Source organism: Gracilinanus agilis, chromosome 5 (assembly GCF_016433145.1).
Source record: "Gracilinanus agilis isolate LMUSP501 chromosome 5, AgileGrace, whole genome shotgun sequence".
Classification (NCBI taxonomy): domain Eukaryota; kingdom Metazoa; phylum Chordata; class Mammalia; order Didelphimorphia; family Didelphidae; genus Gracilinanus; species Gracilinanus agilis.
The window spans coordinates 192,039,570-192,062,270 of record NC_058134.1 but is presented as its reverse complement, the minus strand read 5'-3'; the positions used below and the strand labels follow the sequence as shown (position 1 = coordinate 192,062,270).

The window sequence follows — 22,701 nt, the reverse complement described above, 5'->3', positions numbered from 1 at the left end:
AATCTGATTTATATGGGGTTCCTTTTTCATTTGTGAAAGTTTTAAAGTTCAGGAAAGCAATAAACTCTATTTGATGGGCCAGAGTTCATAGGATCATAGATTTAAGAGCTGAAAGGCACCTCAGAGATAATAAAGTTTTATTCCTTTATTTTACAGATGAGGAAACTGAGGCTAAGTGGTATTAAGCAATATTGTAGAGGGAGAGCTCATAAGTAAGTCCAGTTTGCCAGATCTACATGAAAATAGAAAAAAAATTGTACTAAATAAAGTAAAATTGCATGCTAGAGTGGAGATGTCAGTGGACTTGGAGTCAGAATGCCTAAAAGAAAGTCAAAATCCTACAGATATTGTTGAGTAGTGAAGTGATATGGTAGTCAGAAATTTTAGGAAAAACATTTTGCCAGCTGTGTAGAGGATGGACCAGAGTGAAGAGAGATGACATGGGGACATTAAGTAAGATTTTATTGTTGTGGTTCAGGTGAGAGGTGATGAGGCACTGAATGAGGAAGGAACCTATGTGATTAGAGAGACTGGGATATATCAAAGAAATGTTATATATATATATATATATATATATATATATATATATATATAAACAACAAAATTTACAACTGATTGAATATGTGGGATAACAAAATAAGGAAACAGGAAAACATTCAAGCTTGAGAAAATGGGTGACTAAAATAATGACAATACCTTTTATAGAAATAAGGAAGTTTCAAAGAGAGGAATATTGGAGGGAGAAAGTAAGGACCTCTATTTTTTTGAGTTTGAGACGTCCACAAGAAATACTATTAGAATGTCCAGTACACAGTTGGTGATATGGGAGCTGGTGCTTACAAGACAGATTAAGGGTGTAAAGATCAGATATGACAGTTAATGTCATGGGAGCTAAGGAAGTCAAGCGAGAGCATGTGGGAAGAAAATTTCTAAGGGAACATAGAACTGAGCCTTGAGGAACACTTACAGTAGAGGTGCCGTGGATGAAGATTTGAAAGGAAACTCAGGAGTAACCAGACAGGTAGATAGAAAATCAAGTGAGAACTATCACAAAGACAGACAAAGAGGAGAGGGTTTCAATAGTATGGAATGGTTCAGGGAGGTTGAGAAGGATAACTGAGGAAAAGATATTCGACTTAGTAATTAAGAGATCATTGGCAACTTTGGAAAAGTAACTTTAGTTGAATGATGAGGTTGAAAACAAAAATGCCTACGGTTTGAGAGAGAATGGTAGCATTGAATATAGATGGATTTCCCAAGGATTTTAGTTGAAAAGAAGAGAGATATAGGATAATATAGTGCTAGTGAGGACAGAAAGATCAAGTGAGAATTTGTATAAGGATGGGAGAGATATAAGTATATCTGAGGGAAGGAGCCAGTAGACAGCAGACAGGAAGATTGAAGATTTGAGAAGGAGAGTAGAAAGAATAATGGAGTCAATATTCTGGAAAAAGTGGGAGAGGATCAAAGGGAAATGTAATGATTTTGATTTTTCAAAAAGGGCCACTTTCATCAGAGTGTGGAGTGAGGGAGAACACAGTAGGGCACTGTTGGCGAACATTTTCAAGATTGTGTACCCAAACTGCACTTTTAAGCTGCCTGTGAGTACCACCTACCCCATTACCTTTGATAGCAGAGGGAGGAAATGCTTGCATTCAGCAGCTGGACTGAGGGACAGGGCTTGTGAAAAATGTCCTCAGGTGCTGTGGAGAGGGGGAACAAGCAATCCCCTCTAGTATGCCTGGGCACCCATGCCATGCGTTTGCCAGCACAGCAGTAGGGGAATGAAAGTAAAGCTGAGAAGTTAGGCAGAAGATGTGCCATGCCACCCTCATAATTGCTTTAATGATTGAGATAAAGGATCAATTAGGGAAGAAGAGAAGGATTACCTTGTGGCAAGTGATGTCCAAAAGGCAATGGGATATGGTGAAAGAATTTACAAAGGTTTTGAAGAAAAGAGCACACTATGGAATTGAACTATTTAATGATAAAGTTGAGATTGGGAAATAAGGAAAGTAAAGTGAGAATCTATAAAAGTATTGAGTGATGAAAATATTGGTGCTTAAGAAGAGGATGATGAATAGGTTTTAGGTGGCTAAGGTACATAGAAAGAGGAATGCCAGGAGGTTGTATTATAAAAGAATTTTATTATATTTTATGTTCAAAGTAAAATATATTTTCTTTATATTTAGACATATCCACAGTCAATTGTTTTAGTGCCCTAGAAGTTTGAGGTGTCACATATGGAAATAGTAAAGACAGACTAATCAAGAGTAGAATTAGTATATCTGAGTCCTTCCACATAACCCCTCCAACAAAGATCAAGAAAATATGCCACACCTTTGCTAGTCAAGAAATTTAAGACAAAAATTAGTGAGTTATTTTTTCCATCCCATATTGGCATAGAGAGATGGAGATAGATATCTTTCAACACCAGGGACAGGGTGTAGTTGGGAGCAGCTGTTTGGAGCCTTCCAATGAGGAAAACTGAACCAGGGCAAGAAGAGGTCCCAGGTCAGGTACAGAAGAGCTTGACACTGTACAGGGAGCAGAAATAGGAACTAACTTGTAGCTCTGTTAATTCCTATTCATTACTGTGTCACATATCCACTGTGGATTGAGAAAGAGACCAGTGACTAGGACTGGCAATGAGGCAAATCAACAATTGCAGATCTCTAGACTGTGTCTTGTTTAAGGAAAAAAGAAGAGGCTAGTCGTCTCTGTATGGCTCTGACTCGGAAACTGAGCATGCTCCCAGATCCAACACTCAACCCAGTCTGATGTCTGCAGCAGAATAATAACAACAAAGTAAAACAAAGCAGAAAAACAAATACTCTAGTATTTACATAGTGCTCTAACATTTGCAAGGCACTTATGTTTTTTCATTTGATAGCAAGGGCAGGAAGACTAAAGGATAGCCTGCAATTCTATCATTTTGAACTTGTAGACCCTTCTAGCTGGTTGATGGTGACTGAATCCAGCATTAGTCTACTAGAACTCTAACTAGTTGCTCAGACTTAAATCCATGTCAAGAACTTATACATCTAAGACCAGGAGGGCAATAATAAGGCATTTCCCTGGATCAGGCCATTTTGGTCACAATGAAATCTTACAGATCCCTAGGCCTGAGCTATCCTAGAACCTGGAATAGCACAATACTTGGTGAAAGTAGCTGCAAAATCCAAGAGGACACAAAAGAAGACCAAGCACTACTCATTCATTCCATCTAGAGGACACAGACACTAACACAAAGTCCAAAGTCAGGAATTAAGGCTAGAAAGCAAGTAAAGAAAGAAACAAAAGAATCTCACTATAAAAAGCTACTATAACAGTAGGGATGCTTAAGATACAAATTCAGAAGAGAATAATTCCCCCCAAAACAAATTAAACTTCAAAGAAAAATACAGTCACAGACTATTCAATAAACATTCTTGGAAAGAAGCAATAGTTAAAGAAAAGAACTGAAAATGATTTTATAAATGAAATGAGTCCTGGATGAAATAATTGGAAAAGATTTGAGTGTGTGAAGGGGAAAAGTAAAAAAGAAATGAAAGGTATGCAAGAAAGAATTAGAAAGATAATTAACAGTTTGGCCTAAGAGCTAAGAAATTCTTGAAAATCAGAGTGTACCAAATGCAAGTTAATAACTCCTTGAAGCAACAATAAATGTTAGAGCAAAGGTAAAAGACTGAAAAAAGGAGGAAAGTGTATAACCTAAACAAAAATTTGACCTGAAAAATAGGTGACAAGGAGATAATTTAAGAATCATTCAGTACCCAAAAGTCATGACCAAAAGTAGATCATAGAAGTATTTTTGAAATGATACAAAAAAATGTCCTGATAGTTTAGAACCAAAGAGCAAAGTGAAAATAGAGTACCCAGATTTATGCATCTAAAAGATTTATATGTATGTGAAAACAAAATAAAAACTTCCAGAAACATCATAGTTAAAATTTAAAGCTTCCTGGTCAAAGAAAAAAATACTGTAAACAATCAGAAAAAAACACTTCATGTTCTGAGGAGTCACAGTTAGGATCACACACAATTTAGCAGTTACTACTATGAAGGATCAGAGAGCTTAGAATATGATTTTCTAGATGGCAAAAGATATAGGCTTAGGACCAAGAATAATTCATCTAGCAAAACTGAGTAAAATCCTCTAGGGCAATGGTGTCAAACTCAAATAGAAACAGGGGACACTAAGCCATATCTAAGTATTCCTATTGTCACAGCTTGACATAAAACCACATATTAATATTATATTTAAATTGTATTTTAATTTATTTTGTTAAGTATATATCAATTACATTTTAAAGTGATTTGGATTGCCCTTTGTAGTGTCGTAAAGTGCAAACCATACCTCCAACCTGGTGGAGGAGTGAAAATGAACCATTAATAAAATAGAAGAATCCCAAGCATTCTCGATTAAAAGATAAGAGCTAACTGTGAAGTACAAATATAGGTAAATATATGAAGATAAATATGTGAAGGCAAATATGAGCAAGTAGTCATAAGGAACTAAACATATAGTTTACATTCTAATATGGTAAAATAATACATATTTCACCTAAAAACTCTCTCATTAGGGATATTAAAAGACTGTCTTCCAGGAAGAGTGTCTAGGAATTCTTTTTATGTTTCGATTATCTTAAGAGAAGAAAGAATAGAAGGGGAAAGAGAATACTTTGGAGTGAGAGAAGTGTGGAGAAATCAACTTGCATAATTTAGAGACATAAATAGAATATTATACAAACAAGGCAGAAACTCCATTGGATTATTATCTCCAAGATCATATGTGTAACAATTAAAAGAGCCAGTTCCTGATGTTTGAAAGAGGGGAGAGAGAGAGAGAGAGTCTATGTGGTGAGTCTCTCTTCCAGCTCTCCCTTGGGGCTGAATATACACTGGGAGATTTTAAGGGGGCGTCACCCTGAAACTGGGTGACCTGAATGGTCATGCTGCCCCATGGGAATTAGGGTCAAGGCTTCCCTATAAGATGAGGTATGTGGTACCCCAATCTGATTCTGTATAAGGACAGGGTTCACACAAACCTCCCACCAATCAGTTAATTTTGCAGCAGTTGGTCTGGCTTCAAGATGGAGGCAGCCAGACCAAGCTGTGGTTCTCCTCTCCCTCATGGTCTCTAAGGCACTCTGGAACACTGTCTGACTGATGAATGGCTTTTATTATTTGCAATTCAGGGATTGGGGAAAGGGGTAAAGGGCAGAGGTATTTTGGGGTGCCCTCTTTGCTGTTCCTATGGGGTCCATCACTTAGGTGGGAAACTCAATGGTTCCCACTTCTAAGCTTCTCCCATTGCTCCTTCTCCTTCTTTCTTTGGCTCCTTTTGTCCCATCCCCCTTGTACAAATCCCATCCTTCCATATGTAAAATCCTTGCCTTGAACCTTCATAACCTGCTCCTCCCTACCCTTTCAGAATTTTTATACCTTACATTGGATACCTCCTCCAACCTCTCTTATCCACCACATACTTTTTTGAAATTGATGTTCCATCTCCCAAGTCTAGGCATTTCTATATGTCATTCCCCATATTTGAAAAGCTTTTCTCCCTCATCTCCTCCTCCTGACTTTCCTGATTTCCTTCAAGTTCCAACAACAATCTCACCTTTTATGGGAAGATTTTTCCATTTCCCCTTAATTCAAGAACTTTCTCTATTTATTGTTAATTTATCCTGTATTTTGTTTGTTTGCATAAAAGTAGTTTGTATGTTGTCTCCCCCATTACATTGTGAGCTCCTTGAGGGCAAGGACTGTTTTTTGCTTTTCTTTGTATTCCAATTCTTAGCACAGTATCTGGTACATAGATGGCACTTAATAAATTTTATTGACATATTGAATCAAGAGGGAAACAAGAAAGAAAAGGGAGAAAGGAGAGGAAGAAAATAAAAGGGAGGGCAAATCAAGGGAGGGAGTAGTCACAAGAAGACAAACTCCAACTATGGATATTGGATCAGAAAGAGGAAATAAAAGAAAGAAAAGATAAAATCCTATAATTAGGCTCTGGATGAGGGAAAGAGAAGAGCAGGGAAGCAGACAATTCATAAAACCTAGAGTATCGATCTTGAGCACACTACTTCTTTCTCACCAACTTTTCCTTCATTTGTATAAAGAAGGGATGAGAAACTACAATCAATGCAATGACTAACCATGAGACTATCTGACTCTATCAGTCACCTGACAAAGAGGTGATAGACTCAAGGAGCAGAACGAGCCATATATATTTATTTTGATGATTTATTTTGCTTTACTGTGTGTAGAATATAAAATCTGACACTGCTTCCATTCTTCTCCCTCTATTTACAAGGAAGTGAAAAGACCGGTTGCCATGTTTTGTTTTTTTTAATGTTAAGCTTCAAGCCATCTTTTATGCTCTTTTCTTTTGCCCTCATCATGAGTCTTCTTAATTCTCCTTCAGTTTCTGTCATCAGAGTGGTGTCATCTACATATCTGAGGATATTGATACTTCTCCCGGTAACCTGAATTCCAGCTTTTGATTCACCTAGCTTGGCATTAGTATGATGTACTTTGCAATAAGTTAAATAAATAAGGTGACAATATACAGTCTTGTGCTATTCTTTTCTCAGTTTTAATCGGTTGGTCCATGTTTGGTTCTAATTGTTTTTTGCTGACCCTCATATAGGTTTCTTGAGGAAAAGTAAGATGATTTGGTAATCCCATCTTTTTGAGAATTTGACAAATTTTGTTGTGATCTACATAAAGCATTAGTGTAGTCAATGAAGCAGAAGAAGAAGGTTTTCTGGAACTCTCTTTCTCCACAATCCAGGGCATGTTGGCAATATAGTATTTAGTTCCTTTTCCTCTTCAAAAACCAGCCTGCATATCTGATAATTTTCAGTTCACTTATTGCTAAAGACTAGCTTGCAGCATTTTAGGCATAATCTTGCTGGCATGTAAATGAGTGTAATTGTTCAGTAATTTGCACATTCTTTGGCATTGTCCTTCTTTGGGATTGAGATTTAAATTGATCTTTTCCTATCCAGTGGGCACTTCTGAGTTTTCCAAATTTTCTGATACATTGAAGGCATTATTTTAATAGGATATTCTTTTAGGATTTTAAATAACTCAGCTTGAATTCCATCCCCTTCATTAGATTTGTTGTTAGGAATGCTTCCAAAAGACCACTTGACTTCATTCTCCAGGATGTATAGTTCTAGATTATAACCATATCATTGTGGTTATCAATGATTTTAAGATCTGTCTTACATAGTTCTGTATATTTTTGTCATCTCTTCTTAATATCTTCTGCTTTCGTTAAGCCCCTATAATCTTTGTCTTTTATTTTGCCCATTTTTGCATGAAACGTTCCCTTGATGTCTCTGATTTTCTCAGAGATCTTTTCTTTTTTTCATTCTATTTCTTCTCTTGTGTTTCTTTGCATTGTTCATTTAAGAAAGCTTTCTTATCTCTCATTGCTAATCTCTGAAATTCTGCATTCCTTTGAGTATATTTTTTCCTTCTTTCCTCAGCTAATTGTAGAGTCTCATCAGTTAGCCATTTTGCTTTCTTGCTCTTTTTGGGGGAGGATTTTTTTTTTGTTGCTGCCAGTTATTTATAGCCATATAAAAAATGCTCCAAATTACTAAATAGAGAAATGCAGATTAAACCAACTCTCAGGTCCTATCTCATACTCATAAATTGGGAAGGCTGAAAAAAGTGGAAAATGACAAATGTTGGAGGGGCTGTGGGAAAACGGGAAAACCATTGCATTGTTAATTGAGCTGTGAATTAGTCCAGCCATTCTGGGAAGCAATTTCAAATTGTGTCCCCTAAATTATTAAGCTCTGAATGTCCTCTATGTAACTATACCTCTCCTAGGACTATGGGGAAATACCCAAAAGAAGTCAAAGAAAAGGGAAAGGATACATACGCCCATATTTATACCATCTCTTTTTTTGAAGTTATAAATAACTGGAATCTAAAGAAATGTTTAATATTTAGGGTATGAGTGAACAAATTATTGTATATTTATATAATGGAACATTGTTGTGGTATAAGAAATTATGAAAATGACGGCTTCAGAGAAACCTGGAGAAACTTTGTGAACTGATGCACAGTTAAATGAATGGAACCAATAGAACGATTTATACAATAACCACAACATTATAAAGACAAACAACTTTGAGACTCGTGAATGCTGATTAATGTAATGACAAAATATGATTCCAGAAGACAAAAAATGAAAAATACTATCTACAGAGACATGATAGATTCAAAATATAGAATAAAACAGAACTTTTTTATATAGCTAAAGTGGGAATTTGTTTATTTCAATAACACATTTTTCTTGTAAGAGTTTTTTTTTTTCTGATGGGAGATGGAAAGTAAGGAGAAAAAAATCCATATTAATTAAAAAATAATTTAAAGAAAGTCAATTAAAAAAATAAAAGGATATAGAAAAAAGATATCATTTTCAGTTGAAGATAGAATTATCCTGGGTTAGTCCTATGCTCTTGGGTCACAGAATACTCTTTTAAATATCTTTTCTTCCAGTTCACAGTTATTGACACGAAGAGAACACAAAAATATTTCAGAGAAGACCTTATATTTTCAGTTTGTTTTTTTTTCTCTATGATAAAAAGATAAAATACCTGGAGGGATAGAGAACTCTTGCCACTGAGTAGTTGAAAAGAAATAGAGAAGTGAAGAGATCCAAAACTTTGCTTGCTACTGAGTATACTATAAAAAATACAGTATGAAACCCAGCAGGCTTCTGCAAACAAAGCGTTCCTTTAAGTTAATTAGTATTATATAGAAAATGAACTGTTCTGCTTATTTACAAAGCTACAGATTTATGTAAAGCAAAACCAATTATACTTAATGCCTAAACTATTCCAGGTGCTCAGTGACAGTGTTGCTAAGCACTGGAGATTAAACTACTCTTTGAAAATGTCTTGTTCTAAAGAGAAGAATGCTTAGTAGTTACATTTTTAGCTAATCACTAATATTGTAAATTTCAGGGTTTTTGCAGAGTTACTTTTGGTTAACAATTTCAGAGGTCATTGTATACTGTGTGAGGACAACTAGAGGCTTAATATTTGTTTTTTGGCTACCGTCTACACATTAATATATTACAGAAAGATGAGGTAGAAAAAGATCGAAGTCCCACTTGTTAACAGTAAGATCTGTTGAACAATTCTTATTAAAGGTCTGAGAGTATCTTGACCATCTGATTCTCCTTTAGAAACCAAAGTTTTTCAATGGTACTTCTGTAATAGAAAAGTGTTGTAATAGGAGGGATTTGGTTAGCTTCTGGTTTAAAAATTAGTGATTAAAAAAAGGAAGAAAGAGGACCTGTAAAGTCCCAAGGAGAGTATGTATAGCTCCTCACTTAACTTTCAAATAGAACTGGTTTGAGCAAAAGAAACACCTGGAATTTTATAGCAGTAGTTTGGCAAAATGAATATGCACACCATACCAAGTCAGATTTTACACATATTTTGTTCCACAAATCTAGAATCTTTTATATGCACTCTAAAGGGCTTTATTACTGTGACAGTAATAGTAAACTTCTTCTATCTTATGCTTAAATAGCAGATGCCATAAAATAAATGATTCTCCCTCACTCCCTCCAGCATTCAGATTGGAAAGCAGAGGTGGGTTGTTTGGCTTTCCAGACATCACTTCACTGCAAAGCAGCCACTTTCTTTGCAGATGGCATAGCCCAGATATCTAAGGCAGTATCCCAGCAGCAGGGGAGACAGAATGAACCTCAGTACTAGGGATTTTCTTCCAGCCCCTCTGCTCTGCTTGGTGATCCTGCTCAGTCTCCCGGTCAGTCCATATAGTCATACCTCCTGTAGTTCTTTCTCCTTTTCCTTGGTTTGCATATTCTCATTAATTCATATAACCTCAACAGATACTACACAGTCTGAATGTCACCTCTTTTGATCATTGGTTCTCTAGGGGGAACTTAACCTTTAGACTTGGAGCATGTTTTCTAATCATCCAATTCAAATCTTGGTTAGGGTAACATATAGGAAATACATAGATGTAATTGTGATCCTCAGAGAAATCTGCCATCTGTTGAGGTGTTCTTTATTTTTTGCTCAAAGTGACAAAAAAAGAAACTCTGGTTAATATTATGAATGCTGTTTTTTTCAATAACTATGTTGTTTTCCACATCAGGAATTTCTTTAGTTTAAAAGAAGCAGATAGATATATTTTAGAAAACTTTTATCATATAGATTAATTTATCTTTGAAATAACAGTTCATCCAATAAAATATGCATATGTAAGCATAATTGTAAAATCTAAATTTCTCATTTTATTTATTTTTTCTATTCCAAATTGTTTTCCTCCCGCCTTCTTCCACTTATTAAGACAAGAAATACAATACTCATTATATATATGAAGTCATACAAAGCATAAAATCTAAATTTCTACAAATCTTTAAAAACAAAACAGAAAAAGAATAACAATGACATAAATCTCAAAAATGTTGAGTCTTACATCAAGATACACAGCCTGAAGGTTACAAATCAAAAACACTGTGAGGAGAGGTCAAATCCATTTTCACAAAGTTGTCTCCCAAGGATCAATAGTGGAAGAAAACTCCATGACACTGTCATAATATTTTACATACTGATCATGTTGGAGGAATGTTTCTTCAAGATGACGTCTTCTGATTCTCTGGTTATAAAATTGATCTAAATTATATCTAAAAGGAAGAAGAAGGGGAAAGAAAAGGAGGAGGTAGAGAAAGAAGAGAAAGAGAACTATTACTACTATGATTACTGCTATTATTATTCTACCTTCAAGTTAATCTGTGTGGCAAGTATATGGGCTACTTTCTTCTTTTTTCAGTTCAAAGTCCTTTTTAAAAAATTATCATTCTGTTCTAAAATGCATCATTAATTTGAGGAGAACATTTTTCCAAATTGTTCAGAGGAAATATAAGTAGAACCCTTTCTTTGTCACTACTTGTGGGACAATGAATCAATTACTTAATCTTATTTTTTTAAGCTATAAATTGAGTGAGGTAGGTTAGATGGCCTTTAAAGTCTATTCTAGTTCTAAATTTATGGTTTTATATTATGTGTTAAAATTCTAGGATAAGTTAGCCTGGATGGAATAGGAAGTTTTCAGGAATGATATCTTTAAAAGAAAAAGAGAAATAACTCTGCTGAGAAGAGGAAAGGAGGATTATTTAAATTGGAAATTCTTAAAATAGGGTCCAAGGGTAATATTTAGGAGATATTTACATTTCTTTAGATTTTGATAAACTGTCTTTCTATACAATTATTATCATTTGTCATTCTCTCTCTCTCTCTCTCTCTCTCTCTCTCTCTCTCTATATATATATATATATATATATACATATACATATATATTTTATTTTAAGTACTTAAAACATTATTCTGAGAAGTAGTCTATGGCACCAAAAAGCTTAATACTTGTAGAAAGAGTAGCAATGTAGAAGCATGGAGAGCTCACCAACCAACTTGGAAAACAGAGAGGTCGATGGATGGGGTGAGTACATGATCATGGAAGAATTATATCAGAAGTACTAAAGCTCAGAATGAACTGACTCTAATAAGGAAAAGGAAATGCACAGCATTTCAAAAGCCATCAATTATGTCAGAATTTACCAAAAATATATATTTTTAAACCAGATAATTGATACAAGAACCCTTGGGTTAGGACCATAAAAGAACCCTTGGGTTAGGACCACTGCTTTATGGGGATGTCATGATGATAACTGAAAACTTAAAGAAGTNTATATATATATATATATATATATATATACATATATATTTTATTTTAAGTACTTAAAACATTATTCTGAGAAGTAGTCTATGGCACCAAAAAGCTTAATACTTGTAGAAAGAGTAGCAATGTAGAAGCATGGAGAGCTCACCAACCAACTTGGAAAACAGAGAGGTCGATGGATGGGGTGAGTACATGATCATGGAAGAATTATATCAGAAGTACTAAAGCTCAGAATGAACTGACTCTAATAAGGAAAAGGAAATGCACAGCATTTCAAAAGCCATCAATTATGTCAGAATTTACCAAAAATATATATTTTTAAACCAGATAATTGATACAAGAACCCTTGGGTTAGGACCATAAAAGAACCCTTGGGTTAGGACCACTGCTTTATGGGGATGTCATGATGATAACTGAAAACTTAAAGAAGTAAAAGAGCTGGTAAATTTCCACTTTAGTCTCTTTTCTCTGAAAAAATAACATTATCTTTGAACTAGAAAGGAAAAACAAATATGACAGATATGATAGGAACTTCATATCCAAGATAATTAAAAACATGGTAAGAATATTTGGCTTCCCTTGACGTATTCAAGTCACCCAGGCTAGATGAACAATGACCTTGCATATTAAAGGAACCAGGAGATGTTATCATTGATCCCATGAGTGATCTCTAGAAAGAACATGGAGAATGGAAGAAGTACTGAAGCACTGAAGACAAGCAAATGTCCTGATTTTCAAAAAAATGAGAGGAACTGAATATGCAATCTATAAGCCAGAGATTTTGGTTTTGATTATGGGGCAGGAGGTCAGAAGTAGAATATATTTTTATGTATAATCCCCTACCTTCTCTCTTAAAATCAGTCCTGTATCATGTATCGATTCCAAGGCAGAAAAGTGGTATGGGCTAGGCAGTGGGGGGGGGGGGGGGGGGAGGAGAGGGAGAGGAGTTAAATGACTTGCCCAGGGTCCCAAAGCTAGAAACTCAACCTTAAATTTAACTCAAATTTAAATACTGAACTGCCCCCAACTAGAATATATTATTCAAGAGATGGTTATTGAATATCTTATAAAGAAAGAGTTAATCATGAAGGGCCTGCATAGCACCATCAAGAATAGGCCATTCTATACTATCTTTATTTTATTTTTCTGATAGTATTGTTGAACTTGTAGACAATGAAAGTGTTTTAGGTATAATTTATCTATATTTTACCAATGCATTTAGTAATTTTATCCTTTTCCTTTTGGAAAACAGATATGGACTATGTAAAATATAATTAGATTTGTTCAGAACTAATAAAATATGAAGATCTAGATTCATGAATGATTTGATGTTAATTTGGAAGCAAGATCTTTGTGGAGCATTCCATTTCCAACTATGCCTAAGGACCAGTGCTTGGTTTAACCCATTCTACAAGTATGGTTAGAGAAAAGCATGGAAGGGAAACTTTCTAAATGTATAGCTGATTCAGAGATGGTAGAAAGAGTTCACACATTAGATCAGTGTCAAGATGCAAGAAGAATTTTATAAGCTTGAATTTTTGCTCTAATTAGATGAAATTTAAGAGCAATAAAGAGAAAGTCTTACACTTGGGTGTAGAAAAATTGCTTTCTAAGGTAAAATATGGAAGCCATAGTAGGAGAGCAGTTGATTTGAAAGAAAAAAAAGATCTGGAGGGTTTTGTAGGACTATAAGATCCATACAAATATACAGTTTTATATGGCATCCAAAGAAAAAGCAATGCCATTATAGGTTGTATTAAGATGAACAATAACATGTAAGAATAAAGAAGTGATATAGTGCTATGCTCTGCCTGGATTAGGTCGCCTTTGGAGTATTGTGTGCAGTTCTGAGCATGTTTTAGGGGTTACATTGATAAAGTAGAGAAATCCAGAGAAAAGCAACTAAGATGATGAAACAATCTGAGTACATGCTACTTTAGTTTTGATTAGAAGAATTAGAGATATTCAGTGTGGTGAAGAGAAATGTGACATGATAGTTATCTTCAAGGATTTGAAGAGTTGACAACTCCAAAGAGAATTTTTCTCTATGCCCTACATGATAGAACTAGAAACAAAAGGTAGAAGTTGCAAACAGATTTAATCATAAAAACCAAGATTCCTAACAATTAGAGCTATCTAAACGTAGAATGAGCTGCTTAAAAAGACAGTGGCTTGGGGGCAGCTGGGTAGCTCAGAGGAGTGAGAATCAGGCCCAGAGACAGGAGGTCCTAGGTTCAAACCTGGCCTCAGCCACTTCCCAGCTGTGTGACCCTGGGCAGGTCACTTGACCCCCATTGCCCACCCTTACCACTCTTCCACCTATGAGACAATACACCGAAGTACAAGGGTTTAAAAAAAAAAAAGGCAGTGGCTTCTTACTCATTTGAAAGACTGTATAATCATATGCCTGGGTCTGATGGCCACTGAAATCACTTCTAATCACAAAAATCTCTGTTTTTTTTAAAAACTATTGATCTACAAATTCAAATTCTATTTGTGTTGCAGGGAAAAATCTTGAGAAGCAGAGAAAAATACATTCAGCATTGGAAGAAAAAAATAGTGTTTATTTGGCGTGGATGACATGAGGAAAATAATTGAATGAATGATACAGATTGAATTTGAGATGTGTTTAGTAGCTATTAGGTGGGTGCTAACACTGAGATCAATTTGGGGAAGTATAGATAAATTAGATGTGTATGAGTAGTGGGATATCACTGGATTAATGAGTTGAATTGATGGAGTGAGAATGGATGCAAGGAAAAATGGGGAAAGAGGGACTGGGAAACAATCCCAAGTTCTTGTTAAAGAAGTTTGCTTAGGCTTCTGCTGACCTTGAAGTAAATGCTGCTGCTTTAAACACTTAAATGTAAGTGCCTAACTAATATTGGATTCCTGGCTATTTATTTAATGATATTTACTTTTAATATCAATTGCTGGCAACTAGTATAATTCTTATAAACCACAGGGTGATTTTTATGTTTTAAAATGTTAATCTTTAATGTAGAAAAATTGCTTCTTAGGTCTTTATAATTGAGCAAATCAGTATTTTACTGAAAAGATCAATTCAAAACCCAAAGTCTAAATTTCAATTCATTCCTCTGAATAATCTGTATCATATTGTGCTAATGTATTAATTTATCTATTCATGATATGCAGAATTCTTGTTGGCTTAGTGATTTGTTCTAGGACCAATATTTCATTGAATAAAAATTTTCCCACCATCCCTGTCTACTATTTAATTAGGTACTTACCTGTGTGAAATGCGCCAGAATCCTAGGATGTTCAACAACATTAGGGATGCCAAAAAGAAGAAGGAGTTTTCTAAATTGCCTTTGTTTAATGCATTTGGAAACCAATTTCCTGTGCGAAACAAATGTAATTGTTATTCATCTCCAAAGAAGTTACTATGACTAATCATTACATAATCCATAGAAGTTGGTTTGGTTCAGTAATGTCAATAAAGCTTTGCCAAAGCTCTATTGTTGCTAATTAATTTTATTCTATAATAGGCTATCACATAGTCCAGACATGATATTCAGAACATTTTATGTCATCTTTGAAGGTCAGAATAATTTAATCTCATGGAATATGATCTGAGTCAAGAAATTTTGGTACTCATTCAGATTTCCTTGTTATCTGTGTGAACATGGACACTTTGCCTCCTTTTCCTCAAAAGAAAAATGAGATAATAATTAAGAGCAATTATTTATTAAGCACCTAATAGGCACTCTTTTAAGCCCTGGAGACACAAAGAAAGAAAAAAATTTGCCATCTAATGGGAAAGATACCAAACCAATATATATATATATATATATATATATATATATAAAATAGGAAATAATTAAGCGAAGGAAAACATTAGAATTAAGAGCAGTTGATGAAGCTTTCTAGTAAAAGATGAGATTTTAGTTGAACCCTAAAGGAAACCATGGAAGACAGTTATCAGAGTGGAAAAAAATTAGCATTTCATGTATGGAGGAAAAGTCAGAGAAAGAAGTTGGAACTCATAGTCTTGGAGAGAGAGTAATGTACTATGAAGCTGGAAAGAAAGGATAGGACCAGGTTGTGAAAATCTTTAATAGCTAAATGGAGGTGTTTAAATTTTATTCTAGTGGCCACATGAAACTACTGATACTTATTGAATAGAGAGGAATGACAAGGCCAGATCTGCACTTAAAGAAAATTACTTTGGCAGCCGCATTGGAGGATGTACTGACTTTCCAAGAGTCTACATGAGAAGTGATGAGCCTGAACTAAGATGAGAACTATATAAGTAGAGAGACAAGGTAAGATTCAAGAGATGCTATGAAGGTAGAAGTTGAAAGATTTTTCTACTAATTGACAACTTAGAAAGAGCAAGAGTTAGGAATTGGGGATAATGCCAAGATACTACCATTTTATTTTTGTAGCTTAAAAGAAATTGATGTTAATTCCATATCATAGAATAGGAATTATTGGTCAAAACAATGACTTCTAGTCTTAAACATAAAAATTGTTACTCCCTCAAACATCCTAACTTCTTTCATCTTCATATTACTTATTTCCTATGACCTGTTCTTTTGCCCCACCTCGGTCACACTTAGAGAAGATAGTCATAGCATTGATCTTAGTGTTCCACTTCCATTTTCATTTACTCTGCAATTTCTTTATGTGATCATGTTCTTTAATTATTCTATGTTCCCTTCTACATTTGACTTCTAAACTTTTTCTTCATTATGACCTCTAATTTCTCCTCAGTTGTTTCCCAGGTCATCAATGTTCTTCTGGCTACACTAATCTCTCCCCATTTGACCTCTTGGTGAAACAATAGGACAATACTGTCCTTTACATTTGAGCCTATTGCCCCCTTATTTCATCACTGATCATGCCTTGCCAAGCTCTGACCTTGTATTCCTCTCACAATTAATTATCTTCACTCCTATTAGTGTGTTGCTGAATAAAACTAGGGAAAATCACAAAATCATGCTAATTAGGTCCATTACAAATTTATGTTATGTAATCTCAACTGGGTTCGCACTGAAGTAAGGAAATCCTTTCCTATTTCCTTATTCATTTCACTATTCCAGTCATCAAAATGGCTATTCCAATTTTGATTCCTCTTCATTCTTTCCATGGCATCCTTTCCTAATCCTCTCATCCTCCTCATATTATACAGAAAAAAAATTGACCATTCACTATGAGCTTTTTCTTCTCCTCTTCTCCTCATCTCATTCCACTGAAGTATATTTCCCCACTATCTCATCTTACACCCTTGTCTCACATGAAGAGATAGCATTTTTCATTTCTGAGGAAGACAATTCAAAATGGGCAAGTGATCCCATTTCAGCTAAGATAAAGCATACAATCTCTTGTTTGTTTTTTTAAATGCCTTTCCCAGTTCACCATCCTGCTAATTCCTTCCCTCTGAAATTGCCTTCAATTTAGACTGTATATTCACGTGCATGTTTAGTTATTTATATGCTGAAATAACATTAGAATGTGAACTCATGGGTAGGGAACAAATTTTTGGATTTCTTTTTATTGCCATCCTTTAGCATAATGCCTCCTACATAGCACACACTTAATGCTCATTAACTGATTTTTTTCTCTATTAGAATGTAAGCCCTTTAATGCCAGGGACCATCTTTCATTATTGTATTTATGTCTCCAGCACTTAGCACAGTGCTTGGAATGTGGTAAAAATAAATAATAAATATTCTATCTATCTGTCTGTCTATCAAGCTATCCATCTATTTCTCTATCATTTACCATTTATGTATCTAACAATTTATTGATCACTTGTATTTTTCTCTGGACCAATCTAACTAACTAGAGCTAGGTTGGCCATAGATGAGAAAATTGAGGCAAACAGGGTTACATGACTTGCCCAGACTCACATATCTATAAGTATCTGAGGCCAGATTTGAACTCATGAAAATGAGTCATCCTGACTCCAGGCTGAGCACTTTACCACTTTGCCACCTAGCTACAATTATATATACATATATGTGATGTACATATGTGCATACACACATTTGCTGTTCTAATATAATTTATTTTCCTTATAATCCTACACATTTTCTTTTACAAATTTAAAATTTTATTGTCAAAAGGAGTATGTAAACTTTACCATACTGATAAAGGAGTCTATGACACAAAAAAGTTAATAACCTCTGCTCTCAATTATTATTCCCAAAGGAACAGTGTTTCCTATACTTTAGAGTGAAAATGTACAGTCAATTACTCTTCTCAATGGGTAGAACATTCTGATATGTAAATGAAACCAAAGTTTACAACTTTTGAAGAGTTGCATGAGACACAATTCAGACTAATTTTTCTCATGGTGTCCTGGGAATTAAAGAAGTAATGTGGGATATCCAGGTAAGGTTAGGGAGGATATATAACCCCTTTTGCCAAGAGCAGCTAGCAAGAATTCTCAAAGTAGATGGGCAAAGTTATATAAGAATAGAAATCAGTCCATGTGTCAATGGAAACTAACAAATTTCAATTCAACTCAACAAATATTTTTATTCAGCTCCCTCTTCTATCATTCATAACTCTCCTCTAGTTATACTCTTCCCCAATCTAAAAATACCCAGTTCTTTCAACTGATCTTCACATGGAATGAACACAAAGCCAATCTACCTCTTCATGATTGTTCATCTCTAGTCATTCTGCTGCTTTTCAAAGTTTTTCCTAAGGTATGGCTCCCACAACTTAAAACTATAAAACAGAAAGTATTTGACCAGGACTCAGACTAGTTAGATAACTACTTGCTTTCCTAGCCTTGAACAATATGCTTCTTCTAATTCAGTCCTATTACATAAGCTTTCTTAGGTTCCACATCATACTCTTTTATTCAAAAATATTTTATTTTCCCAATTACATGTAATAACAATTTTCAACATACATTTTCTGAAATTTTAAACTTCAAATTATCTACCTTTATCCCTTCCTTTCCCCCTCTTAGAGATGGTAAGGAATTTAGTCTGGGTTATACATGTAATATCATAGAAAACATATTTCCATATTGGTCATCAATATAAGAGAATATAAAACCCCAATACAATATATTATATATTATATGATATATAATAAATATAAAACCCAACCCTAAAATAAAACCATAAATAAACTATGTGAAGAATAGTATGCTTTGGTCTGCATCTGACTCCAACAGTTGGATAGCATTCTTTGTCATAAATCCTTCAGAATTCTCCTAGATCACTGTATCACTGAGAGTTACTAAGTCTTTCACAGTTGATCATTGTATGATATTTCTAGTACTGTGTACATTGTTGTCCTGGTTCTGTTTATTTCACTCTGAATTAGTTCATGTAGATCTTTACAGTTTTTTCTGAAATTATCTTGCTTATTATTTCTTATAACACAATAGTATTCAATCATCAACATATATCACAAGTTATTCAGCCATTACTTTTGTCTAGTTCTATAAAATAATTATTCGGTAGCTTGATTGTTGTGGTACTGGATAAGTAAATCAATTTCAGTAGAATTGTCATTTTTGTTTTATTAGTTTAGCTTACCCATGAGCAATTAACATTATTCCAATTCTTTAGATGACTTTATTTGTGTGAAAAGTGTTTTGTAAATGTGTTTACATAATTATTGTGTTTGTCTTGGCAAGTAGATTCCCAGGTATTTTATATTATCTAGAATTATTTTAAATGGAATTTCTCATTCTCTCTTTTGCTGTTGAAATTTCTTGGTAATCATAGAAATGCCGATGATTTATATGGATCTATTTAGTATACTGCAACTTTGCTAAAGTTATTAATTATTTCAACTAGTTTTTTAGTTGATTAAATATGGCATCATATCATATGCAAAGAGTGATAGATTAGTTTCCTCATTGCCTACTTTAATTCCTTCAATTTCTTTTTTCTTTTTTTATTGCTAAAGCTAGCATTTCTAGTACAATATAAAATAATGGTGTTGATAATGGATGCCATTGCTTTATATGTTATCTTATTGGGAAGGCTTCTAACTTATCCCCAGTACAGATGATATTTTTTGAGGGTTTTAGGTAGATACTATTTATCATTTTAAGGAATGGCCCACTTATTCCTATGCTTTCTACTGTCTTTAAGAGGAATGGGTGTTGTATTTTGTTGAAGATTTTTTTCTGAATCTATTGAGATAACCATGTGATTTCTGTGGTCATTTGAGGATTTATTTCTGGAAGTGATATGTGGATTCTTTCAATTTCCATTTTATCCTTTTTTTCAAGAATATCAGGGCATTTTTCTTTCATAATTTCTTATAATATGATGTCTAGGATTTTTTTTTTAAATCATGGCTATCAGGTAGTCTAATAATTGTTAAATTGTCTCTGGATTTATTTTCCAGGTCAGTTGTTTTTTTAATGAGATATTTCATATTTTCCTCTGTTTTCTCAATTTAAAATTTTGTTTTATTATTTCTTGGTGTTTCACAAAGTCATTAGCTTCTAGTTGCCCATTTCTAATTTTAAGGCATTATATTTTTATGTGACTGTTTGAACTTCCTTTTCCTTTTGGTAAATTCTACATTTCAAGAAATCTTTTCTTTATAGTGTTTTGCACCTTTTCCCCCCTTTTGGTCAAATCTGCTTCTCATTGTTTTTTTTTTTCTCTTCTCCATTTTCCTCTGCCTCTCTTAGTTGATTTTTGAAATCCTCTTTGAGTTCTTCCAGAGCCTGAGTATTTTTCTTTGAAGTTTTGCACATAGCTGCTTTTTTTTTCCACTGTCCCTTTCACAAGTCTATGCCTTCCTCTTTGTTTCCACAAAATTTTTCTATGGTAAGGTGTTTTTGTTTTGTTGTTTATTTATTTTTTATATCTGTTCATTTTCCTAGCCTTTTTCTTATCCTTTACTTTTATCTTAGAGGTGGACTCTGTTCTCAGGGTAGAGAGAGTGAGCACTCATTCTCTTAAACCTTAGTTTTTCTTTGCTGCTACCATTAGGTCTATTTCTGAGTTTCTTCAGGTTTCAGTTCTTCCATGGTGGTATAATGGCCTCTAGGCTGGGAGCTCTGAAAGCTATCTCCCAGTGATGATTCAGTCACCCCCTGGTACTACTGGTGTCTTGCAGGGCTCAGACCATTATGTTAGAGTCTATCCTTAGGCTTGGGCAGGGCTTTGGGTCTCACTCTGGGATGGATCAGGTCAGGCACACTATGACTGCCTTGCCCTGGGGCTTGTAACTTTACCTCCAGCATGTATAGTGGTTCTAGATCTTGCACAAGACTACCTTGTGCTTGGTTTCAGAATCTTACTGCAAGCTTGGTCAAGGGCTCTGAGTCTCACCTAGGGCTCTTACCAGCTAGGTACCTTGCCAACAGCCTTGTGCTGGAGCTTGGGGCCTCACTATAGGGTTAGACTAATGCTTGGAACATTAAGGGATGTGCACAGGATTGTGCTGCTGAAGGTTTTGACATTGGCTTGGGCCCAATTCAGAACCTGGAGGAGTAAATATGTGTAGTGTGGGGTTCATTGTTGTCTTGTGCTAGTACTTCTTGGTGGGGCCTTGCTGTGATCTAGACTCTCTCTGCCTACCTTTCAAGTTGCTTTCTATAGAAAAGTTGCTTCGCTCCATTCACTTTTTGGTTCTTTTGCTCCAGGAATTGTTTTGAAGTGTTATTTTAAGATTGGCTGGAGAGGATTCTCAGAGTGGTTTGAGCTTTCCCTGCTTCTACTCTGCTATCTTGACTTTTCCCCCAGAAGTCAATTCCATATCACACTTTTGATGCATATCAACTTCACAGTGCCCCAAACCTCCCCAGATCGTTTTCAGATCGCTAGTATGTCCCCTCATTTTGTTCTTGTGAAACTGATATTTAAACTAATGTTAAAGTTTTACATTTATCCCTTTAAAATTTCACTGTATTAGACTCAGTCTAATCTTTTAATGTCAAGAACTTCCTTATTTCTAGTGCTATCATCCATTGTCTTAGCCATCCCTCCCAAAATTGGGGTTACCTTTAAGTTTGAAAAGCATACCATTCATGACTGTTAAAGATACTTAGAACTTCAGAATATACAAAATAGAAGAAAAGAGCCAGTTATAAAACTCATGAGCTTTAATAACTACTCAAAAATGGACAAAGTTTGAAGGGCATAGAACCTAAAGGTAAATTAGAGGACTTAACACGAAGAGGCAAATTTGTCTACATTATTATCAAACTTGGTGGGATGCCACCCAAGATTGGGATATGACTCTGGATTTATGTATTATTTAAAAGGAAAAGGTAATATTAATAGAGTAGAAGGAGTAGCACTGTCTAGTAGGAGGCTATGTAGTAAATATGTGTGGAAATATAAGAACCAAAGTGGATGAGGCAGGTGGTCATTTGGATAGTCATTAACTGTAAAGAAACTGAAGCCATTTTTGGCAAGAGTATATTAAAACAGCTTGAATAGAAAGAACATGGATTAGCAGTTCCAGAAACAAAACCCAAGCCTCAAATGCTAGATTAGAAGTCTGGATGATTGGGTTCCAATCAGGTTTCAAATACTTGCTGGCCATGTGACTGGAATTAAGCCTTTGGATGTTAGTTTTCTCATCTGTAAAATGAGACTCAAAATAATGTCTTCTTGACAAGGTTGTTTTGAGGATCAGAAATGTAAAGTGCATGGCAAACCTCAAAGCACTTTCCATTAAGTAGGAGATGTTATTCTGATGATATGACAGGGCACTCTAATTATTCTGACATCTTCTGGAATTCCCTTTCTTAAAAGAAGAATAGCTAATAATTTCTGAGCATGTCTTAATGATAATTTTATCCTTTTCAAAAAGTGATATCCATTAACAAGGCACCAATAAGGAGACACTCATTGCCTGGTTGGAAATGATGGGGCTCTTCAGTGAAATTTGTGTTTGGGATAGAGATTGGAGCTTCACCTGAGTTTTCATTAATTCAAGGATTCCCAAATGAGGGTTGGGTCACCCCCTTTTTTTTTTCTAATTTTT

At 34.8% G+C, this 22,701-nt stretch overlaps 1 protein-coding gene across 1 annotated transcript in view; it reads right to left on the bottom strand.

Annotated features, from left to right (window-relative positions):
* Positions 1 to 10,554: 10,554 nt before the first annotated feature.
* SLC15A5 (solute carrier family 15 member 5) overlaps positions 10,555 to 22,701 on the bottom strand; it is a 132,938-nt gene continuing 120,791 nt past the window's right edge. The window contains exons 8-9 of the mRNA XM_044679073.1: positions 15,003 to 15,111; positions 10,555 to 10,699 (exon numbers count right to left, since the gene is read on the bottom strand). Coding sequence (XP_044535008.1) covers positions 10,555 to 10,699; positions 15,003 to 15,111 — 254 coding nt within the window. The remainder of the gene's footprint in view (positions 10,700 to 15,002; positions 15,112 to 22,701) is intronic.